Source organism: Pseudopipra pipra, chromosome 3 (assembly GCF_036250125.1).
Source record: "Pseudopipra pipra isolate bDixPip1 chromosome 3, bDixPip1.hap1, whole genome shotgun sequence".
In the NCBI taxonomy this organism is placed as follows: Eukaryota; Metazoa; Chordata; class Aves; order Passeriformes; family Pipridae; genus Pseudopipra; species Pseudopipra pipra.
In genome coordinates this window covers 23,784,394-23,809,225 of record NC_087551.1, presented here as the reverse complement: position 1 = coordinate 23,809,225, position 24,832 = coordinate 23,784,394, and the positions used below count along the sequence as shown (strand labels likewise).

General features: G+C 43.1%; 1 protein-coding gene across 1 annotated transcript; it reads left to right on the top strand.

Moving 5' to 3' along the window:
- Positions 1–1,622: 1,622 nt before the first annotated feature.
- Positions 1,623–17,533, top strand: UTP25 (UTP25 small subunit processome component). The gene is made up of 12 exons (XM_064648328.1): positions 1,623–1,816; positions 2,985–3,024; positions 4,776–5,019; positions 5,762–5,968; positions 8,037–8,125; positions 9,464–9,874; positions 10,954–11,173; positions 13,215–13,417; positions 14,596–14,778; positions 15,409–15,521; positions 15,938–16,183; positions 16,984–17,533. The coding sequence occupies exons 1-12, from the start codon at positions 1,716–1,718 to the stop codon at positions 17,228–17,230; spliced, it is 2,304 nt and encodes a 767-aa protein (XP_064504398.1). The 5' UTR covers positions 1,623–1,715; the 3' UTR covers positions 17,231–17,533.
- Positions 17,534–24,832: the final 7,299 nt, after the last annotated feature.

The window sequence follows — 24,832 nt, the reverse complement described above, 5'->3', positions numbered from 1 at the left end:
TCCCTTGCTCTCACTTAGTTTTTATACTCACAGAGACAAACTGAAACCTACTGTGTGTGCTTTGCACATAACAACACCATTTGTAGTCTCTCCTTACTAAAGACCAGAGGAGTTTCTGCTAGATCATACAGAAACACGGGGAATGTAAGGAATATAAAGAACTTCAAAGTCAAGAATTGAGTTTGAATTTATTTGACACAACGTAAAGTGGTTTTCTATAGAAGTGTTTATCTCCGTGCACACTAAAGTATTATTCAGCAGTAAGATATTTGAAGATCCAGAATTTAGTGTGGTTTCATTTGGAGCTTTTGATTTTACCTTTCAGAATAAAGCAGTCTGAACTTTAAGTACTTCTGTTGGGTCTCTTCCTCTAGGTTTATTGTAGAGGTTTTCCCAAAAGCACTGCAGATCATGGGTCAGCTGAAGAAGATGCTGGATCTCAAGTAGTGTCTACCTGAATAGGCCATTTGCAGTGTTCCTCAAGGTATGGAGAGGGTGGATCAGACTGTATTTAGATCATCACTGCTTCTGTAGCTAGAGATTGGAAGTGACATTGCATTCATCTGTAATGCTGTGAGAATTAAAAAATTTTATCATAGCAGTAAAGCTCAAGAGCATCCTCTCCATGATTCATTGACTCATCCTCATTAATGTGTATAAATATCTAAAGGAGGGGTGCCAAGAGAATGTATCCAGGCTTTTCTTGGTGATGCCAAGCAATAGGACAAGAGGCAACTGGCAGAAACTGATGCTCATGAAGTTCCACTGGAACATAAGAACCTTGCTGTTCAGGTGACTGAGCACTTGAACAGATCGCCCAGAGAGATTGTGGAGTCTCCCTCCCTGGAGATACTCAAGAACGATCTGGATGCAATCCCGTGCAATGTGCTCTAGGACGACCCTGCTTAAGCAGGGAGGTTGGACCTGTGGTCTCTTCCAACCTGGACCATTTCCAGGACAAACGCCCAAGCTTATCCAATCATATCCCCAATGTACGCGAAAAAAATATACTTTATTATGTAATAATATACATAAAATATATGTTATGGTAATTATACACAAAAGCTTGCGGTGCAAAGAGAAACGGAGAAGGTCTTCGCCCTCCGCCCTCCCTCATTACAGCCTGAGCTTCATCAGCACCCGTCCCTCCGTGCGGGGCAGCCGTCGCCGTTCCTTCGGCTGCTGGGAGCGTGGCCGGGGGGAGCAGCCCCGGCACGGCGGAGCGGGGCTGGCGAGGTGCAGGGCTGCGGGGCTGGCGGGGTGCGGGCTGCGGTGCCGGCTGCGCTCCGAACACGCTGCTCGGCGGCCTCAGCCCCGCTACGGCAGCGGAAACGCGTCACGGCCCCTACCAAGCTTGGGGTCACGGGGCGCATCTTCGGGACTGGGTCTGGGTTTGGGACACAATCTGGGACCAGTGTTCCCTGCCGGCATTTCGCCTTCCCCAGCGGGGCTCGCAGGCACAACCGCCCGCCCCGCTCCCCTCACGGCTCGCTGGCCGGCGGCGGGCGGGGCGAGGCGCGGCCCTTGGGGCTCACCCCCGGCCTCCGCCGCTCCTTCCAGCCGCCCCCCGGCCCCGCCTTCCCCGGGCATGAGACACCCGCCCCCGGCAGCACCGGGGCGGTGCCGGGCTGCGGGTTCCGCCCCGCCGTGCGACAGAGGCGTGCCCGGGCCGCCGTACAGCGCGGGGCATCCCACGTGGAGGGAGCCGGGCCGGGATGGGGAAGCGGCGGAGCGGGCGGGAGCTGCTGCGCAGCCTGAGCAAGAAACAGAAGAAGCACCTGCGGGAGTTCGGGGAGGAGCACCCCTTCTACGACAAGTGAGTGCCGGGGTGGGCGAACCCGAGGGAGGGAGGGGAGTTGCGGCTGCATGGTGCGCTGCCGCTCGTAAGCCTGGTATCTCGAGAGGAGAACGGAAGGCAGGAAATCTGGGCTCGGATTTTCTTGCCACAAATGTCATGGGTTCTTGTGGTGCAGCCCGGAGGCTGCCGAGAGGAGTGAGGAAGCGGAGGAGTGCGAAGTTGGCCCGTTTGACACCAGGCCCGTCCCTTGGCTTGTCAGGGCTCCAGCTTTCCCACTGTTTGTTCCATGCCCCTTTCCGATGCCGCACAGGCTGTGAAAATATAGTACCGAAGACCTGTGTGATAAAAGCCATGCTCTCCTGGGCAGGATGCCCGTCTGTCAGAGAGGGCACCGTCCTTTGGTGCCCCCGTGTAAATTTGTGAAGAGCGAGCTCCTCAGTCCAGGTGCTGTGTGACCTGGTGCTGCTGTAAAGCCTTGGAAGCCTGCGAGGAAAACATTGCTGTGTCACCGGGTTAAGATATGCCTTTAGGAGGAGGCACACAGTGTAAAGGTCTGTTCTTTGTGTGTCCCCTGGGACCCTCCTGGTCTGTGTCGCTTGGGATGGAAGGCGGAGGAGCCCTGTCCTGCTGGGAAGAGTGTCCTGCTGTACAGTGACGCTCAGTCCCACTCAAGGCTCTGCATCTTTTTGAAACAGTTGAGGTTAGTTTAAGCTCAGCTTGTGTACAGTGTCTTGTTTACAGAACTGCAGTCCCAGCACTGGTTAATTAATGCTATTTTTCCTGTAGTTTGTCTTTTTCCCACTTCATAGGTCAATATTTAGTGCTAAAGGTAGGCTCTTGCTCTGGTTAACTTTGTAAAAACTATCTTTGTAGCTAGCTTCTTTTAAGTTCCTTTTATCACCTCATCTTCTGATTAAAGCTGGATTTTACTTCAGAACTTTTATTGATCTGTTGTAATGGTTGAGCACTTAGGCTTTGTGTACAGGGTGTAGTATCATCTTAGAGGGTGACCCTTCAGGGTAAGTTGCAGTGTTTTCTTAGGGAGAAATGTGTGATGCTTTGGTTTTAAACTTTCTTTTAACTTCTTTAAACTTGTAAAACTCATCCTTTCACTCTTCCCCTCATCTCTTTCGTCCTGTATATAACTTCATTGACAGAGTAAGATATTTCAGTGCTTTCTTTTCAGGGTTTCTGGAAGACCAGAAGCAACTCAAATATGTGAACTGGTAATGTATTTTTTTCCTTACTTTCACCTTTGTGTAGTTCAGTGAAGTGAAAAACTTTACATTTCGTGTTACCAAGTTATTCCAACTGATTAAGTTAGAAAACAAGTATTTAGGAGAAAAAAATGTGTAGCTCTGAATTGTTCTCTACAATGTCTAACTCAAAATTGTAATACCATGAGAGGGCAGAAGCAGCAGGAAATAACAGCAGTTCTTTGGTTTTTTGCATATTACTTAGTTACAGTGAAAATTATATCATGCTTTAAGTTGTTTTAATAATGTTAATACACTTAGTGTTGCATGAGTTAGGAGATGTTTCATTCTCTGTTGAACAAAGAAATATGTTAATGCTCATTCCTCTTCTTCAAATTGCCAGTGCTTTACCTCTCAGTCAGGATTTGGTAACCTCCTGTATCATCAAATTAATAAAACACTTCAGAGTCTTAGTGTGGAAAAATTTATTGCTCTGTTTCATTTTTTTCCTTTAGCAACTTTGTGCAGTAATATAGTATGTACTGATTTTTTTCCTTTTGGAGCTGAGAGGAATTAAGAAAGGAGTAAATGATGTTGTGCCTATATTCCTGTTTCACTATAATTTTGTCTATAATCTGGACACTGGCTTGTGCATGCTCAGGACAGAACTGGCTCTGACTCTGGCTTGTTTGAAGTGTAGGGCTGTACAACTGGGTCAAACCTGACCAGCGCCCTGGGGAACCATTGTGTTGCCGTGGAATTTAAGTGCTGAAAAAAAATCTCCAGAGCAGTTAATTAGGGGTGAGATAAGAAAGGGTTTATTTGCCAAGGCTAAGATGTTACAAGACACAGCAGGCTGTGCCTGAGATGTTACATTTTATAATACCATCCATCCAATCCCAGATGTGTCCACCCTGTGGCCTTTACTCTGGTCTGCCCCGGGTCCACCCCCTGAGAATTGAGTTGGGGGGCTTTCGGGATCCCCTGTTCATCCCATCTTCATCTCCCTCAGAGCACAAAGGGTACATAGTTACCTAATTCTTGACTGTATTCTGTGGTTTAGGCCCTGATATGCTGTTCTGCCAACAATCTAGGCCTTGCCTTGACAAAAGACTAAACATTTCTGCTATATTCAGGGGTATGAGTAATATAGGGAACATAGAATGGGGTAAGAGAGTTAAGGAATGTGTAAACAAGGGTGCTAGAGAGAAAGGGAAAGGGACAAGGGACAAAGGAGGGGGGGTTGCTGCTTTTAAAATCTACTTATAAAACTTATAAAGCTTACCAATAAAATAAAAAAAAAACAACAAAACATTAGGGGCTTAAGGCATCAATTGTCAACTGACAGATATTTCACTTACTTTCTTGAAAGCCAGAAGCATTTCCAGTGTGCTTGTCTCTTGTAGGGGTGCCCTTCTACGATTTTCAATCTCTGAGTGGTTTTCTTAGAAGAATGTAATGCTAGTTCAGTAAATACCTTGTCTGTGGAGATCAAATGCCCTCACTTTGTTGAGACTGAAAAAACTGGATTTTGTGATGCTCCAGTCAAATCCATGCAGAACAAGGCACTTCAGACTGTCTCCCAAGATGCTTTCAAAATCTAAATGGAGGTGTCCAGCATAACTGACGGCATAAAATGGTGGCTTTTGAAAAATTCCTTTGCATCTGCATAGGGGTTGCATGGGAGAGGGGAAACATAACAATGGAAGTAGAAGTAAGGGTAATTTCCTGCTGCCTAATTGTTACTGTTGTTGCTGTTACACTCGTGTTTTCCTTTCCAGTCTGAGAATTCTGATAAATCGAGTGCAGAAAGCGATTCAGAGACTGAAGTGGAACAGGTCTCTGTATATCATAAGCTGCTGGCTACCCTGAAGACCTCTCCTGAGTCTGAGAGTGAGGAAGATGAAAGTGAATCAGAAGAAGCTGGGGAAAGTGAGGCAGAAATGGACAGTGAAGGGTCCCAGGAGACTGGAGAAGCAGATGGAGGTGAAGAAGATAAGAATGATGTACCAGAGGAGGAAGCAGGTAGTTTGTCTTTTCCCGTGCTTTGGTAAATGTTGTTTGAGTAACGTGGTTTTAGCCAGGATCCTGGTGTAGACTGACTTGTTGGCTGGGTGCTCTTCTGCCTTGGAGACTCTGTTGCTGCATTGCCTCTTGTGTGGGTGGGAGCAGCAACTGCTGAAGGATTTAGCAGGGGAAAGAGTAGCTGTGCTCATTTTCTGTCAGACAGCCCACTGCTGCTTCCTCAGATGTTGTTTGTGCGGCAGCACAGGGGAAAACCACATGGAGCAGCATACCAGGGGTTCTCACCCACTCATGGGAGACACAAGCTGTTCTCTTGAGCAGCATCTGGCTTGGCTGCTGCCACCGAGAGGAGGGAAAGGTTTGCCTCATAGCAGAGGAAAGAGTATGTAAACTGGGAGAAAACCTCCACCTTTATGATGAGGTATCCTCATTTATGAAGTCTGCAAAAAAAATGCGGGGAGAGAGGAGTCAAGTTTTAATTATTTCCAGTTACTTGGGGTCTTTGGAAACTAAAAGTTTTATTCATCAAAGACATTCCTTTTTTAATTTTCTCTGGGGAAACACATTTCGTATTATGCAACATTTGGCATGCTAGCCAAAAGTCGTCTTTATTGTACAATACAAAGCCTGGTTTTATCTTTTTTGATAGAGTATTGGGAGAAAAAGATCAGTAACTCAGAGTGAACAACATCTACAGACAGTAACTTTTCCAGGAGAAAATAACCCATTTCTCCCTTGACAGCTACAGACACAGCAGAGCAGACACTCGGCCAGGAGCAGGATGATGGTGCAGATACCTCTTGTGACCCACGTCATGGAGTAATTGAGGAGTTTACTGATGTGAAACACGAATCTGAATTTAGCTTGGAAACCAATTTCATGGAAGAGGAGAGTGGAGATTGCAATGCAGATACAAGAGACAGCAGTTCTTCACAAGCTTTTTCAGAAGGTAGTGTGTTTGTGTTTAGGGATCTGCATTTAGAAGAGTACCTGTAAACATGTTTAAATTATCAAACACCTTAAGGATACTCTGTGTAGCTTCCACGTTCTTCCACGACATTATTCATTGCATTGCCCATGTGTGAGCTGGTTCCATAAGGAATACAGTTGTGTAGCTGAACCATTTGATTTCTGTATCCCCTGTGGACTGGGATTAATGCATGGTTTCTGCTGTGATCGATAAAGCTTGAAGTATGAAGATCCAGAAATGTGTGTGGAGGGTGTTATCTTGTTCTGTTGCTTTAACAGTAGTTTTAAAAGCCAGTGTAATAAGAAGGGCTCTGCAAGCCTGCACTTGACTATGGAAGATATTTTTGGCACAAACAGCACAGGAGATAATCACAAAGCTGACCTGTGAGGGCATCCTTCACAACTCAGTGGAGTTAGAGGTGAGATTCTTGAGAAGCTTGGTGCAACCACAGTAATTTAGACAAATGCTCTGGGCTCTCAGAATTTTGAAGGTTATGCAGAGGAGTCTGGCTGCACCAGGATCAGGAAGGTATGAGCCATCAGCAGAGCATGTGTGGTGTCTTTTAAGGTGTAGCCCAGAATCTGGGTGCATCTGAGCTCCAGTGTTGGAGTCATCCCACCATATGTAATACAAATAAGTTGCGCAGGTGTGCGATCGCTCAGCGATATCCCATACACTGGCACTTGCCGAGCTTCTGCTCATATTTTATGCTCTGTGGCTTTAACATAAGATGGCATAGTTTGAGAGAGAGAAATATGTTTGTAGCATCCCTAGTGATGCTGGCTTGTCATCTTGGAGCAGCAGGTGACATTAGATCTGGGAGGCAGCCTGGTTGATACATGAAATGTGTGGAAGCATCAAAGGGCCATGTGATAGAAAAAACAGCTCGTTCTTGTTACCATAAGAATATGACTTACTTAGGCTGTTGGCATTGCATTTTAATGAGAATGGTAGTTCTCCAGCTGCATGCTAAGTATCCTAAGAGCTTTGTTCCACCTATAAATGATGCACTACTTCTCAGTGGGTTCGTGTAGCTTGGAAGTGTCTTTATAATCTATTACAGAAAACGAGTCACCTAAGATAGCAGAAAGGGGATGAATTTCTACTCTGGCCCTGAGGTCATTAGGATTCCTGAAAATGCATCCCATTCTTCCCTCTACTTTATCTGAAAAATGCTGGAATCAGTAAAACTCAACTGAGAAGCGAGCCTGTAGTACAATTAAATGATACTGTTCATTTGTGTTGCTGGGAAGATTTTCTCAACAGTGTCATGATTAGCAAATGTCTTGACTTTTGCCTGGATAACTTGTATGTGGGCTGGATATTTGTTGGCAAGCACTGGTGTTCCTAATTAGTTTTCTTTATGCAGTGAGCGCTGCTGTGCTGCAAGCAGGAAATAGGGCCTGGCTTTCAAAATAAGCTTTGCATGTGACTTTGTGTGTGCCAGTGTCTTTGAATGTAATATGATTTAACAGTTATTTGCCTCTCCTTTCCTTTTCAAAAAGAAATGCTGATTAGATAGATCAGACTACTGCTCACTTCAGGCAATTTTTGCCTCCCTTCTCCATAACCCCCCTAATATTTTCGTACTTTATTACAAACTGTGTTCATATCACTGGCCAAAGCCCTGGGCAGAACTGTTTATAAATTAGGAAGGGCAGTAAGTTCACTTGGGACTTTACTATTGACAGCCTTTTTCACCTGCAAGCGATGGATGTGTTCAAGCTAAAGGCAAAAAATTGTCACAGTGTTTTCTACTACATATTGGTTTCCTGTCCAACATTTGTTTTGTGCTTGAAAATTCTAGTACTTCCCTAAGTGCTTCTTTTTCTTTTTTAAACGCAATCTGTCAAATCTGTTCCCTCTGTTCTTGTAGAGAGAATTTGACATCCTTTCTCTCATCTCCAAATGCTTTGGAATAACTAGTTTTAATTGTGGTATTTCAGCATGGAAAATGTTCGTCTCGTTTGCAAATCCATTCTGAAACTTGATTCCACTATTAGGTGCAATAGTTCTCAGGCTATTTTTTTGTTGTTGTTATAAATAGATCCATTTAAACAGCACATGGACAAAGAACTTGAAGAAAAAGAAATAGAGAAAATGTCTACCCTTCCTAAAACTTCAAGTCAAAGCCAGGTAATAGTGTTCTGTACCCTTACAGAGTTCCTAAAGATGCCTGGATTAAAATAATTCTGTTTTTATATAAAAATTAAGTAGATTGTAATTGTTATTATTAGCTGTTGGCACTGGAAATATCAAGATTTTGTCACTGTTGTTGTCGAATTGTTTTCTTATGCACTTAGTGCTGTGCAAGAGTTGAAATCTGAAGTCTGCTGTTCTGTAGGCACATGGTGACACATCTGAAACACGTGGCTGTAGAGTTTGATCTGTAATCCCAAAACCTTGACATAGAGTAGAAACAGGGCTTGTTTCTGAGTGTTGACAGCATGATGCCAGGGATGTGCTCTGCAGCTGAACCTGAGGTGACCATGTGCTGTTTTATAAGTACTTGTGATGCACTTTCACATTCCTGCTTCAGGGTGGCATTGACAAGCCGGTGGAGGGGAATTTAATACTTATATTGTTAATTCTGGCCATAATATGTGAATTACAGTACCAGAAAGTCACCTCATTGCTTAACAGAGAATATTGGTTTTCAAAATGCTCATTTTTAGACAAATCTTTGCTTCCTAACTTTTTCACATCTGATTTTGTTTTGGAGAGTTGCCTTACATTCTGGTCAGCCATATGCTGGGTGACATTCATTGGAAGATATCCAATGGTTAGTTAGTCGGAGAGAAAGCTGTGATTTTTTAAAAAAGTTTAATTTTTTCTTTTTTGGAATACGGTGGCCAAAATTACCAGTGCCACCTGAAGAAGTGCATGATATATCTTTGCTTAGTGGTGTAGCTACTTTATGGGGATAGTTGGGAACAGCTTGCATGGCAGAAGGCTTGAAGTTTAGAGTTTTTCCCTCTTACATTGATAGCTGTTGCCCTCAAAATCAGAGAGACACCCAGCAAGATTTCATTTAGCAATTGAATCACAACTTCTGGGATTAGCCTCTAATGGGTTTGTTTTCATCTTTAAATAATGTAGGTACCTCAGTGTGGCCAGTTGGTAAGCATAGTTGGAGTCCAGGGTTTTCATTTTTTCCCTGGGTCGAGCCACTGATTTGCTGGGTGGGTTAGGCAGAAAATTGCATCCTTCCTCAGTTTTCTGTAAAATGAGAACAGTTATAGACACATCACTGCAAGATCCATCCAGGTCCGCTGAGCTCAAGTTTATTGTTATTTACCCTGGCAGACTCTAAAAGAGATTGTATATTGAAAAAAAGGATTGAACTTATATTATGAAAAGGTAATTTCTGAAATGTCATGAACTTGATTAAACTGTCAGCTCTGGTGACATGCCTTTAAGTATACGAAATTGGGTACATATGACTCCTCTTTGTTGTTGGCTTTTTCTTTTTAGTGGCCAAGACTGGGCCAACTAACTTTTTCTTCCACTTTGGAGAAACATAAAACTTTGAAAGCAGACAAAGAAGTTGATGTGAAACAGCTTTATCTCCACAAGCCTTTGGAGTCCACTTGGCCAAAAGTGAATAAACAATTTCTCTCCTCGGTGAACAAACCAAGCGATTCCCCTTTTACCCCGTTGCAAAGAGACCTCTTCTGTATCATGAATACATACCGGGACTTGTTCTATCCAGAAAGAAATGCTTTAACAAATGGAGAAGAAATCCGTCATGCTTACTGCCTGCATGCCTTGAACCATGTTCTGAAGGCAAATGCCCAGGTGCTCAGCAACAATGCCAAGCGAAGAGACCGAAAGCCGGGGTCCGACACAGATGACTACAGGGATCAGGGGCTCACTAGGCCTAAGGTAAGAGAGCTCCATTAACATGATTCCCCAGTCCCCACCCTGGGTGCCTGTACAAACATCCTGGTAGTTTATACAGAAGTATTTCTGTTGCTGCTCCCTCAGGTGACATGTTTCTGGGCATGTGGCTTTCCACATCCTTTTATCGTGCCCAAAAGTTGTGCTCTATGGCCAGGGCAAGTGCCCTTCAAGAAGCAGTGGTCACGGGGTTGTTAACCAGCCTGTCTCTGTGCCGAGCCATGAGTTTGACTTACCTCTTTGTTTGTCCCCATGTCGCTACAGGCTGTTACCTTTTCCTGCTTCCATATCTAAATCTACTAGCACAGACAGGTGCTTCCACATCAGTCCTCACCATTAGTGCAGGTAGTGTAGGCTGTCACCCAGTGTGGTTTGTGCCAGAGTTTTTTTTGTCTTTATGCACTTGTAAGGACTTGCCTGCATGGAAGGATCTTTCTGTACCTGGGAGACCTCAGGGAATCCCATTGTCAAGGCCACCTGTCATAACTGGGGGAAGTGGACCCCAAACCAGTCCTCCCTGGATTCACAGCATCCTCTAGTTGATAACCAGGCGGATTCAACTATGGCCAGCCTGTCACCGGTGTGCCAGCTGCCTGTTGAACAGTTCCAGAGTCGGGTTTTAGTGTTTGCTGCACACCTGGCCAATGGCTTTGGTTTCTGTGTTGACTCCCCTGTTAGACATCTATATTTCAGAGTTCTGTGCAGAGACTGTTGCCACTCACCCAGAAGCCAGCCATTGACCCCATCTCTGTATCAGGAGAGCTCTTGCTTGCCTGGGGGCAAGGGGGAACAGGAGAACGTGCTTAGTTTTCAGTTCCCCAGTTCAGTTTTCAGTTCAGTCCTGGGTGTGAGATGGGGAACCAAGCCGAGCTGCTGGCCAGTACCAGTTCATGACCACACTGCATCCCATTGCATCCTCCTTCCCCACTGCATGTCAGATTTGTTTTGATTGTTGAGATGCCCCCCGGTGGCATATCCAAGTAAAAAAAAAGAATTTAACATACAGTTAACTGTGAGTGTTCATATTTTACAGGTTATTCTGTTGTAACTATTGATCTGTGCAGGTGCTGATTATAGTGCCCTTCAGGGAATGTGCTCTGCGAATTGTGCATATTTTCATCAATCTTCTTGAAGTGAATGACAAAAAAAAAATAGATGTAAGTAATAAAAAGCGCTTCAAAGGGGAGTTTGGCTCTGACCCGGAAGAGAAGCCCCCCAACCTGAAAAGACCTGAAGATTATGAAGCCGTCTTTGCTGGCAACATTGATGACCACTTCAGAATTGGTAATGACCTACTGAACAGAGAGGTTTTAGCTTGGAAAGAACTGAGAAGTAACAAGATCTTCCCAAATGTCTAGGAGCTATCAGGGCTGAAGTTCTGGTGAGATTCTAGGCTCTTTGGTATTCCTGCTGTTTTTGCACTGGCAAGTTGGATTTTTCTGAAAATCTTTCTTGCCTTGCCAGAACTTAAAAAGGAAGAGAAATTAGAAAAGTAATTATTTTCGCATCAAGTTCAGAATCATTTAAAATGCAATGACTGCTTTATTCTAGAAGGACTGCCCACACCTCATTTTGAAGATAGCCTTGATTATGCAGCAAAGTCTTTCATGTTATAAAAAAAAATCTTTGGGGTTTAATCAGCCTGTTCACAGTGTCTCTTGTAATTGGTAATGGTTGGAACAAACTTAAAGCTCAATACTGAGCAAAGCAGTTTTCTGCTTTTTTTCCCGTGGTTTTCATGAAAAGCAAGGGAGGCAGCAAGTAGGAGTGTTGGACCAGCAGCAAATTTGAGACTGTTTCATAATATTGTAATCTTATGCTGTTTAGTAACTCAGTATGCAGAGAATTAGCTAGTGGCTTGGTTCCTGGAGCTGCCAAGATGAGAAGGCAGTTTTTTTAACTTAACTTGACAGATCAGAGGCTTTTGAAATATTGCGCCTCGGAAGATAAATTGGCACCCCAAGAAATGTAATGAAGATTACAAGCAGGTCACACTCAGTCTTTCTTTCTTCCTTCCCCAGTGAATATCTCTCAGGCTGAGAGCATCTTCCTTTCAGTAGCATAATAATTTTCCTTTCAGTCTTCTCCCATAACGCAGTCTGCTTGTTCCACTTACTAGGTGTTAAGAAATGCTTGAACAAACTTTCAGTGCTGTTGCTTGCAGAAGCAAATCATAGAAGCAGAAAAATTTCTCTTTCTTACTGTGCCTCACACCCTGTTACTCCTGCACAAAGATCTAATTTAAAGCACATTTGTTATGCCTTACTGAAACCACTCTTTCACATTTTTAAACAGAAAAAAGAATTGATGTTGCTAAGCTGTGTATATGCTCTGACAAGTGATATCTTCTTCCTGGAAATTCAACCAGTTGTACCTTTCTTTTTTTTCTTTTTTTTTTCCCCTTTTTTATCATTGGGTTAAAATAGCAGTAGGGACCCCCACCACTGTCTGTCTGTGTGAAATTCTTCAGTTGTACTTGTGATAGTTGGCTTCACACAGACAGAGAAAGAAGTTGGAGAGACTCCTTTGTTGGGCAGACTGTAGGGGTCATTTGAATGTGGTCTGGACTAGCCAGATTTTTAAGATCAGAAAACTGGGTTCTAGCAATATTGCCATGTAGTTATGACACAAACTCCTTTGATTCCTTCCCTTTCCTGTCTATAACATGAGAGGTGATGCATAAGCTGCATCAGCATGTACCCTGCAGCATATGGTGTGAGAAGCAGTGGCAGGCAACGTACAAAACTGGTCATGCATTGGTCATTGTAATATGAAGAACCTTCACCTTCGTGGTTTAGTAGCAAATCTTGCAGCTCTGTCAATAAAGGCAGTTATATAGTCAAGAGGTCTGCACCAAATCTTTCATGACAGATTAAAATAACAGTAACTATAATACCTAAAGGCAGAGACCAAAGTTTAGGATTTAGGGTGAAAAGAGTAGTTAATAATTCCTGGCTTTTTTTTTTTTCCTGAAGTACTTCAGCCCTCTCATCTCCCTGTTTAGCAGAAAAAATATCACAAAAAAAATATGTTTCGGTCAAAAAATTTTGTCCAGGTTCTGAAAAATCTGGAAAAAAGTACTACTAAAAGAAAGACTTTGCTGAATTTCATGAAAATTTTCCAAATGCTTGACAAATGGGGGTAGAGTGGGTAAGTACTTTTTGAGGACAGAAGAGTTACCGACAGATTAGCTGTGTCCAGCTATTATCATCAGTATGTGTCAAGGGAGAGGAGGTGTAGGGAGTTACTGTTACAGAGCCTGCTAGAAGAATACAGTTGATAATTGATCTTAACTAAGAATTTGCCATTGGTTGTTGTTGGACAGGGGTTGCAATTCTTCAGAAGAGTATGAGGCTGTATGCACCATTTTACTCATCAGACATCATCATTGCCTCTCCCCTGGGGATGAGGACTGTTATTGGCGCAGAGGGGGAGAAGAAGAGAGATTTTGATTTTCTGTCGTCAATAGAAATTCTCATAATTGATCAAGCAGATATTTACCTGATGCAGAACTGGGAACACGTTCTGGTGCGTCTTCCGTATGTATTCATTTTTGTGTTGTACTGTGGCTCATTAGTCTGGTGTAACTCGGTTTTGGCAGTGAGCAGTATTGCTGTTTTTTATTGACTTGATTCCAGATATGTATGTTTGTTCCTTTTTCTTCCACCACCCTGATATTTTCCTTATACTAAAAATATTCTTTCTACAGATTTTGGTAGTATTCAGCACCTGTTCTTTATAAATCTTAGTGGTATATTTCATCAGAGATATTTTTTGGACAGTTTTAATTATCTTGCAGGATGAGATAGTGATGATTCTTTTAATCACATCTAGGAGAAAATATGCCAGCTGTCTGACTGCCCAGTGTCTCAGTCAGATTGCAACCATATGAGGAATCTTTACAACCTAATTCAGGTTCTCCCAGAAAGCAATAAGAGCTGCTGCATGTCTCCATTGACTGCCAAGATACTAAACCTTAGTCATGTCCATAGTTAAACAGTATGAACGTTTTTGTGTACATTTAATGAAAACAGAGCTTTTGGATTGTGGCTAGTATGTGGTAGTACCTGTGCTTTTTGGCTTTTGGTTAATAAAAGTTTTCAGGACAGAAAGGGTGGGGATTTTCTTCCCACACAGAAACACCTTGGAAGTACCTGGACCAGGCATTTTGACTGCATGATGTTACTGTGCATTTTGAATGAATCCAGAAGGTGTCTTCTTTCCTCATGAGTCCCAGGAAGGGCATATGAGTCTACATGATGTGCAAAGAATGAGTCCTGGAGCCTGTTTCCTGTTTTTCCCTTTAGGTGCAACTAAAGGGAAAAATGAGGTGAATTTCTTCACATGCACCCAAATTCTCCCTGAATGTGATGGGAGCTGAACTGCACTTGGGCTTCTTTTAGCTCAGAAACCTTGGGCCCATTGACTTTAATACAAACAAATCCATTATACTTGCCCCGATTGGAAGCAAAGGTTACTGTTACTGGTGACTAAAGAGATGGTAGCTTTCAGTTCTGTGGCAGAAAATCAAGTAAATTATTCTTGCTGTGGTCAATAAATTCCAGACAGTTGTGTCTTGGGAGATACTGTTGTTTTATATGCTCTGCTGTCTTGCTGGTCCCTGCCCTCTTTCTCGATGCAGTTCAGGCTTTTGCATGCAGGGTGCAGGGATGTCAGTAGTGATGTGTTTCCATCTGTCTGTGTAGCACCTGATGAAGCACATTAACCTGCTGCCTCTGGATTCCCACGGGGTAGACTTTTCCCGAGTGCGAATGCTGAACCTCAACAACTGGTCCAAATACTACCGGCAGACGCTGCTGTTCAGTGCCCTTCTGGACCCCCAGATCAACTCTGTCTTCAACAAACACTGCTTCAATTACGTTGGGCAGGTGAGCTCACAGATGAGCTGAAAGATTTCTTCTAATGCTGACAGAAGGGAGGGGGAGAGGAACAGAAAACCCAGTGCGCAGAAAAATTCCATAACTCAGTTGCTTAAAGACTGTGCCAATCATTTCACTTACCCAAGTAATGCAGTCTGATTCTCCATGACGCTACATGCTGTGCCAGAGGCATGAAGAACTACTCTTTATGCAGCCATGCTTGTTTGATCCTTTTCTTTCATGGATAACTGCTGTTTTATGTCAGAAATCGGACTTTTTTTTTCTTAATTTGACACACAGAAGTTATCTTGTTTTATTTATGTTGTTGTTAAGTGGAGGGTTCACCTGCTTCCTTTTTTTTTTTTAAATATCCTACTGTATAAGAAGCATGAATTCTTAGTACTTTGAAAGAAACAAGAAAAGTAAAAACCTTAGTAGATCATCTCAAATATATCGAAGTCAGGGCATTAGTAGTCATTGTGTATTTAGCAGATCCAGTATGTGTATACATGACAGTAGTTTTGTATTGGAGCTTTCCTAAAAACAGCCCTGTGCCCCTCTGGCAGATGTGAGTTCCAAGCAGAGAGCTGGCTGCCTTTGGCATGCTGCTTCCCTTAACATCCCGCTTTCTTCTCACAGGTGGCCGTCCGCAACGTGCCACTCGTTGGCTCCATTAGCCACGTTGTGGTCCAACTTCCTCATGTTTTTCGGAAATTAGAAGCTGAAAGTGTAACTTCTGTAATAGATGCAAGGTACTGTGTGTTTCAGACTGTTTTGCTGTGCCCTAATGACTGCAGTTTTGGGTTTAGCGGAGCATCCTGTTCCCTGCAGAGCACACTGTGTTTTCACCACAAGTAGGATGCCTTTATTAGTCCTCAGGTGCAGGCTGGGCTCTGCACACATGGAGGGGAATACTGGCCTTCTCCTTCCCAAAGGCACATGAGAATAAAGTCTGGGAAAGGAATATCAGTCTCTGCCATGATTGCATAGTACTGATGAAGCCTTTTATCCTCTATGCATGTAGGAATCCTATGAAGTTAAAAAGAAGAAAAATGTTTAGAAAATCTTCTGTAGTCTGTTGTAGGATGGTATTTATGTTTGAGGTCATGTCAGTATCAGAAAGCTAAATCTTAGCTCTGGTTACAACATACTTGTTTTCTTAACTGAGGTTTCAGTTTTTCATCGACAAAGTCTTGCCCGAGTACCGCGATGCCATCATGTCACACACGCTCATTTACGTCCCATCATACTTCGACTACGTGCGTCTTCGAAATTACTTCAAGAAAGAGGACCTGAATTTTACTCACATTTGTGAATACACTAAGAAAGCTGCTGTCTGCAGAGCAAGGCGGTTCTTTCTCAAGGGAGAGAAGCAGTTTTTATTGTTCACTGAGCGCTTCCACTTTTACAAAAGGTAAATTGTGGACCGAGTTTTCCCTCTGAGTTGCATGTGTGCTGTTTTGAAGGCTGAGTCTGACCTTGATCATAGATGGACTGTACTGCTTTTTGAATCTGTTGGATCTCTCTGAGGACATCTTTGACTGAAGTAAGATCTGTTGAGTTTAAAGATTTCGCATGTTGTCAGCAGTCCCTTTGCAGAGACTTTAATACTTGGGTATGCGCAAGGCTTTATTCAGGAAGGTAAGTGCTGCCAAGTTCCACTGATATCAGGACAGGATGATATAGCTTGCAAATGGGATTCATTGGGCCTTTTATTTGTGTTCATCTGTGCCACAGTAGTTGCATAAAATTTTGGAAAAGGGTGTGTAATTGATTCAATAATGCAGTACAGCAAACTGAGGCCACTTGGAAAATTTGCTACGTCCTGACTGGAGCTGTTTACAAGTTCCTAATGGAAGAGGATTTTTTCTATTAGCAGAAGATGTTTTGACAAGTACAAAAAGTTTCATGAGTCTTAGTCTGATCAGGCTTCACTGTCTTAAAATCCAGGCTACAGAGGCTGACTACTACATAAGTTGGTGGCGATCAGTACTTTAGAGGAAGTCACTGTGCCTGACAGTGGTAGATTTCCCCAGTAAATTCCACTTCTCTATTTAGTCTTCAGTCCATGACAGAGGGTTTGTAGAGTTGAGTTACAACTGATGAGCACTGAAGTTGATGGAAATTGGAAGAACTGTACAAGATTGGTGGTTTAACATTCACATTTTGTAAAAATTGGCAACAAATTTACTTCTTTGCTTTTTCCTAATACAGGTATACAATAAAAGGCATTAGGAACCTCATTTTCTATGAGCTACCAACATACTCCCACTTCTACAGTGAGATTTGTAACATGATGAAGGCCACAGACAATGGAGTGGATGCTACTTGGACTTGTACTGTGCTCTACTCCAAGTATGATGCTCAGAAATTGGCTGCAGTGGTTGGCATAGATCGCACAGCTCAAATGCTACAGTCCAAGAAAAACGTGCACCTCTTTGTTACAGGAGAAAATGAATAACTCGTACTACAGACTGGACAATGGGATGGACCTGCATTTTACTCCTAATGCAGTTTTTTATATTGCTTTTTTTAAAAGTGTTAAACTTTTTACTCTCTTTTTATTAAATATTCTGTTGAAATTGTTCACATAGTATTAAATTTTGTATTTCAGTACTCTGCAACAAAAAAACCCGAAGGATGGCATTCAAAAAAGCAGGGGCTAGGAAGTACTCTATGTTCAGAAACAAAATCAGTCCAGAACTATTCTTCTTGTATATTGAAAAACTCACTGGTCAATAAAGAATCATGCTGTGATAAATAAGATTTTGACTTTTTTGCTTCATTTTCAGGTGTAGCAAACTCACTTTCTTTTATCAAAGGAAACATTTTCCTCTAATCTAGGGTAAGAAATATGCCCAAGTATTTAATGAGTCACTATTCTGTAAGCCTACACAAGGGAGGTGCAGGCAAAGCCTCTTCAACACAGGTGTGTTGCTGAATGAGAGGTGGACTTGCTTCAAGTTGACACTTTTGAGAATTCATGAATGTGCTTGGGTAGGAGCTCTGGTTTTGCATTTTTCTGGAGTGACCTAAATATCTCTGCCTCCTTCTGGCCCGTCAGTTTTACCAGGGATAAGTACAAAACCAGGTGGTGCAGTTGCAAATACCTATGGTCTCGTATCTCACACCATGGGTGAAGGTGGTTTGTCTGTGTTTTTTCTCTTAATAGTTGCTTATGGACAGCATGGAAGTGTCATGGTGCTGCCTGTATTTTCTTTTCTTCTTCCAAGAAGCTAAGCCTAATTTAAAAGGAGCTAAAAGTAGAGAGATTAGTTCTTGTGAGCACGTGCTAGGACAGTGGGAAAATTGTTCTCTGTAGGGGCAGGTGAGCCCTGCATCAGCCCACAGGCTGGAAGGAAACAACCATCCTGTAATAAGCTTGAGGGAGTTCTTGTCTAGGAGGCTTGAAATAAATATAACAAAGGGAAATAAACTCCTTGAGTAAACGAGGCACATGATTTTTGCCAATTTTTGTCATATGCTTGAGTCCTGTATTTCTCAGAGGCTAGTAATCATTTAGTAGACATGAAAATCGATGCACTTTCTTTCTTTGCATTGTAAATAATGATGATTATTAATTTTACATACCTCTGCTGTAGCACACAAGAATTAAGAGCCAGCCCAAGTGAAGTTTTTCTCGTGAACATCTGTACAGCACAGACGGCAGTAGCAGCAAACAAGGATTTTTCTTGTATGGCCCAGGCTGGATGTGGGAGAATTGTGGCTGTGATATGAAAACAAGCACATGAAATAGGATTAAGAAATTTTCTTTCTACACCGGATGTACTTAGCAGAGATGAATGGCTGACCTCTGAGGAGGCTAAAGTGGGATAGCTGCTTAGGGAGATAACGTGGTGCAGTGCAGCTACTGTTTAAAGAAGCAGCAAGAGTTTTGTGCCAAAGCCTTAACTGCAAGGATTTTTCTGCCTCCACTGAGCTTAATAGCAAAGTGCTTTGTTAGGAGTATGGCCAAACTGAAGTCAGAGGCCCTCATGATTTTTATATCAACTACCTGGGTTTGTTCCTAAGACAAGTATACTTGGAAATGTGAAATGTCTATACCAGTGTCACATTTCTAATGTTGATTATTAACTATAACTCACTGATTGCCAAAGCTGTGTGTAAATGCCTCTTCACTGCCTTCAGCTGGTGCTCGGAGCTGCTGGCACAAAGTCGGTGTGTGACTGCCCTTAGAGAGCTCACATATGAGATTTTTGTGCCGTGACAAATTCTTACTTTAGTAAGGACCCTCATAAGCCAGCACTAGGAATCTTGTCTAGGAGGCTGTGCTAGTGGGTCAGATGGATTTGGTGATACAGGGAGCCCTTCTCTGTACTGGTGTGAGGGTGTTTCTGTTCCCAGGTGCTTCCTCCTACCCCTGTGCTGTGTTGTTCCCACACTTTGGCTGTTCTCCCACTTGACAGTGGAATTGCGGTGAACTGGGGAACTGGATTTGGTCTAGTTTAAATTCCTCCTTTGTCCCCTTTCTATCATTTTAAATAATTTCCTCTTGCAGTTCACAGCAGGACTTCGCAGAGGTATTTGTCCAAGAGTGGCTCCAAAGACAGTGAGTTACTGGAACATGACGAGTGCCAAGGTCATAGTTTTGCCCATCCTGGACGCAAATTCATGGGCACCAATGCTCTGCTTGCTGGGACAAATGCTGGCTCCAAAGGAGTTACTTTAAAGCCCATCTTGTAATGCATTTTCCTGACTATTAATGTGGCTTTCAGAGAGGTGGCTGAACTTAACGCATTAGTGTGGGGACACAAAGTCAATTTTAGAAATCAGTATATCTGAATTTTTAGAAATATGTATATCTGAGTCTCTTTTTTAATTGTTCAAGAGTTGTTCAAGTTTTGACACAAATGGAATAAGAAAAGGCGTTATCAAATACAATATTTTACCTCTTTTTACTTGACAGCATGCAGTCTCTGCATGGTATTTTGCCACTTTTTCACAAGAATGCACCAGTGATGAGTAACTACTCATCTTGAGGAAACAAATGTAAACCAAAATCCTGTTCATTTTGACCTCAGTAGGGGTCAAACCTCTAAGGGGGTGATGATGTTCTTAAGAATCCATTTTGTTTTCATTGTTTCAAGAGGATCTCGGAGTACTGAAAATTAATCCTGTATTCTCTGTGGAAGGTGCTGTAATGAAGTGAAAGCTGATGGCCTGTTCCAGACACTGGCTGCTAATGTACAGTAGTGCCAAAACTATAGCATCTAGCTTTTGTGAATTCAAACCCAAGGGTAAAAATAAACTGGGATGGAGATGGTAAACAAGAAATTCTTTTCAGTATCTTCTGTCTCAGGAAATTTCTAAGGAAAATCTACTAATGGATGGCCAAGAGAAAACCATACTTGTCTCTATAGGAAGACTGTTCTTCCAGCTAATGAGCTCGTGTTATAGTGGATCGTTTTTTTTGCTAGCAAAACCTAATCAGGATAAGAGGTTTGTTACATTTTGTTGCTCCTTTCAAAGATGACAAAAAGGCAATATTTTTTTTTCTGAAAATGTGTTTGCAGGATAAGAGCCAGCCTTCTGCTGCTGCCTGTATTAATGTGGAGGAGGGAGGGAAAGGTGACTTCGGGACAGTCTGTCTCCGGCGCTGGAGAGCTGCCTCCTGTGACGAGGCAGGTTGTTAGTTTTGCAGCAGTTATTGGGAAACATGGGATGAATCACATGAGAGAGAAACTGGAGCATTGCTGTTAACAACAGCAGAATTAACAATTACTTTACAGCTGTGCTGTCACAGGCTGCCAGGGCTTCTCAGCTCCGTGTTAGTCATGCTCTGTGGCCTCAGCCCTAGGAATTACCCTCCAGGGTTTGGGTTTTTTTTGGGCTTGGTATCCAAGCGTGTCTGATGAAACAGTTTGCATGGGGGGCAGTTCAGAAAGCCTATCCACAAAAGCATATGGGGATGTATGAGGACCCTGTGCAGAGAGGGAGAGGGATGAGAGCAAGTGGAGGATGCAGTCCTTACGGTCACCCAGCTGGCTGGGCTGCCCCACTGCTGTCCTGCCTGGGGACCCACCTGCACAGCAGAGAGGGCTCCTCTCTTTATCATATGGATCTGATCAGAAAGCTCCCACAGGTTCTGCACCAGGAAGGAAGCAGGTGCCCAAGGGAAGGTCACTGGACTGAGCCACCTTCATTTCCCCTCCCCAGAGATGCCAGGTGACCCTTAATCCCATAGGGAAGGTGAAGGTTCTGGTGGTATGCTGGCAGAGCTGTGCCATGCAACAGCCTGGCACGAGGAGGGCACAAAGCCAGAAGAAACCTGACTGCAAAACACCACACAGGGTTTATTAGACATGTGTATTACTGTAGCCAGCTCTCATCCTGGCCAACAGGGTGCTTTTGCCCACACTAGATCCAAGATGTAGTTCAGTCCCTGTGGCTTTAAATCTCATCTTCTGTGCTGACCTTGATAGTACAGGGTAATTAATTAGCCCAGGGCTGGTTGCATTTTAATTAACCATTAGCTTCAGTGGTGCTTCGGCATTGCTTGTTTTGTCAGGTGGACTGGGAGTTGTGCTGAGACCACCACCTCTGGGATGAATAAACAGCTAACAGGTATGAGCTGGTAATGGGAATTAGTTACCTGAAATGGAGATGTTGAAATGGCCATAACATTGAGCGGTACTTAAGGAATAAATATTTGATTATGTAAGAGAGGTGCCGCAATCTTCAGCAAAGGACATAAGTGAGATCAAGGTAAGGTACAAAAAAACAACAACACACAGGACAAAAACAGGACAGTAAATGTGGAGCAGTTGACAACATAATTATGTCTCTGCAACTGAAAACAAATTTGACCTTGGTCTTCCACACAAAACAGCAAAATCACACTGAAGTCTTACATGCTGTACATGACATTACATTTCCAGGGTCAAATCACTGATACTGGCATAAATCTAAATAGACTTTACCATAATTGCTAAAAGAGAGGTTTATCATAATGCTGTAAGATCTCTTATTAGCCCCTCCTTTACACTCTTACAAAGGGGGAACATGGTAGCTGGGGCCATACCTGAAAAACAGGACCTTGTTATGACTAGCTAAGAAGCAGAAATCTCCATGTTATTTACACGCCCTTAGTGTCAGGTTTCAAAAGCCCTCATTGTTATTTAATTAATAGATCAGTAATATTTAGCTTTAATAATGTGTATTATTTTAATCAAAGCAGGAAAAGTTGAATTGGTTGTGTACCAAGTCATGAGCATAGATATTAGCATGGATAAATAGGAAGCAGTTAATACAATTTATTTGTACTTTTACAAGGTTTTTGAGAAGTTCTTTGATAGGGGTCTTCTAAAGAAAGCAAGTATTGGGTGAGGCTAGAAGAATAATAGCAGCTCATCCCAACAAAAAGCTCTAAGTTACTTCCATGGCATATCCTCTGCTGACCATCTCTGTAGCATGAACTATTATGTTTCCCTCTCCAACATTATTCTGTGTGTTGGCCTGGGCACTTGGCCCCATTCATTAGCTTAATCACATAATTAATACTCTTTTAGTCTGGGAAGTCATTTGAAAGGAGGGCAGCATACCTGGCCTTGTACCTTTTTGGGACTTGGTTCGACATGGAAGACCTGTTCAGAAAAGACCACTGGAGCATCAAGAAATGGATGATCATTGAGGAGGTGCCTTGGTTTAAAGAGACCTTGTGGGTTCTTCTGGCACAACCAGTGCTGAGTAACTGGAGAATGAGCCAGATTTTCTGACAACTCATGTTTCTTAGACATCACTGAACACAGCACCATTAAAATTATCTGCTCCTAAGCATGGTCTCACTCTTTCCCTGGTAAATTAAAGGACATGATTCACTAAAAAAATGACAATTGAGGTTGCAGGTCTGTAGCTTGGCTTACTTCTGCTCTGCTGCCTATTGCCCTCTCCCACAGTAGGGGAAGATCCAGTGGTAATGAACACCTCTTCTGCCGTTCCAGACCTTCCAGGCTGCTTTGCGCTTCATTTCTTCCTCTCCTTCTCCTACACTGATATTGTCAGTGGAGCTCGGTAGAATGCAGTTAAATGCTGGTAAAATGCAGCTAAACCAGGAAAGAGCCCCAAAGGAATAAATTAATGTCTGAATTAATTCCTGCTACAAGCTGGAAGCTCTCCAGTAACTTCAGAAGCTGCTTGCTTGAGTCCAAAGGAAGGAGAGATCGTTCAGAGATGGTGGTGCAATGCAGAAGCTCTTGGAGTGCTTTGTGAAACAGCTCACCTGAAATGTGGGCATGGGAATGTTTGGTGGAATTAGTCCAAGGGAAATGGAGAGTCTGTGGACACAAAGAAGGCCACCTTATCTGCATGGATGATAAGAAGTAAAGCAGAAGTCAGAAGCGCAGTAAGGCCCTGTTTCCAGAGAAGGAAGTCCAAATGATAGTGCTCAAAATTCGAGCACCTGAAAGCACCACAAAAGCTGCTTTTGAGGGGTAAAACATAGCAACTTCTGCTTAAGGGAGAAAAACAGTGAAGAACCTCTTTCTCTACCAACCCGGGAGATCTGAGGCCAGCACAGAAGGATCTGCGAAGGAGGGTGCAGACAGAGCCTCCACCAAGCAGGGGTGGAGCAAAAGAGCCACTCCTCAGCTGTCACTCATTTACAATAAACAGAACTGCTGCCAATTTGGGGAGAGTTGTACCACAGTAGGTCACTGTAGTCTGGGTTTGCACGTGTTTTGCTCTTTTGTTTGATTTCTCCCAGTCTTTCTATGCTTTTTTTTTGGAGGAGGGGCTCAAGCAGAGTTCAGCAACGCACACAGGTGTGCACAGAACTTGTGCCCACAGTGTTAAAACCACAGTGGTTCTGTTCCTTCTGAAGCAGAGAGGAAGAAAGAGCAGCAGGACTTGCCTCTACATTTTGCAGCAGGAATCTCAACAGCCTGTTGGAGAGTAAGGTTAGTCTTTTCCTGGTATTGTATTTTACTGAAGTTGCTGAAATAAAGAAAATATACTCAGTGGATAATGGAGAAGCATTAGTGATTACATTAGCTGGGAAACTGTATCCTTAAACTTCTGGTCTCATGGTAATTTAGCTATTTGGTCAAAAGAAATGTAGTGTCTTCAGTGGGCAAAAAGCTAATATATTTCACTTGCAAGTGATGAGCAAAAGGTCAGGACTTTTCAGGAGGATATGGAGCATCTAATAAATCACTTCACTAAACAAGGTTTAGAGCAATCAAACCTAAAGAAGAGCTTTTCATCTGGGCACCCCTTCTGCACGACCTTTTCAGATGCTTGTGCACATATGTACTAGTAAATTAAACAAATACAAGGCTCCCAGGTTATAGAAACAAACAAACAAAAGACGTATCTGGAATAGCTTTTTTCAAATTCTTTGGCTCCGTCAGGTTTTTCAATTCTTGGATACCTGTGCTCATTGAAGGCAGGTATGGAGAGTCTCCCCTTGTGGTTTCCCTTCCCAGGTGCTCTGATTGGGAGGTTCTGTGACACTTGCTTTCTCTTGGGTGGCCAACCAAGACCTCCAATGGTGTGTAAGCTACCTTTGATGAAGGAAGGGACAAAGCAAGGGAGGGGTACTAAGGGCCTCCAGTGCATTTAAGGTGTTCTTGGTCTCAGTGTGAACAGAGAGAAGAAGGTCAGTAATTGAATCTTGTTCCTCCTGCTCCCTGGGGCTGGTCAGTAGGTGTGTTACTGTGTACATTCTCATGCTAAGAAATTACACTTTAGAAAGTAGCACTGTGCTGAGGAACCCATTCTAAAGCCAAGGGCAAAAGTCAAAGGACATGTCAGCCCTTGGGCATCCTCTGTTACCTGCAGAGTGCTTGGCTCAGGTATTTTGCTGTGTTGTGCTCCCTCTACCCCCACCCCTTCCAGTATGAGGGTAAGTTCCTGACTGACCTGTCAAATGCGAATAATTATGAGAAGTCTCAGTGATTCACGGTGAGGACACGCGGAGCGCTCCTTTCCCTGCTCGCACTGTGAGGCAATTAATGCAATTTGTGCTGTTTGGCTGAGTGAACAGTTTGAAATGAACCATTGGGCCATCTGTTCCTCCAGCTGACATCAGGCGTGTCAAGAGTAG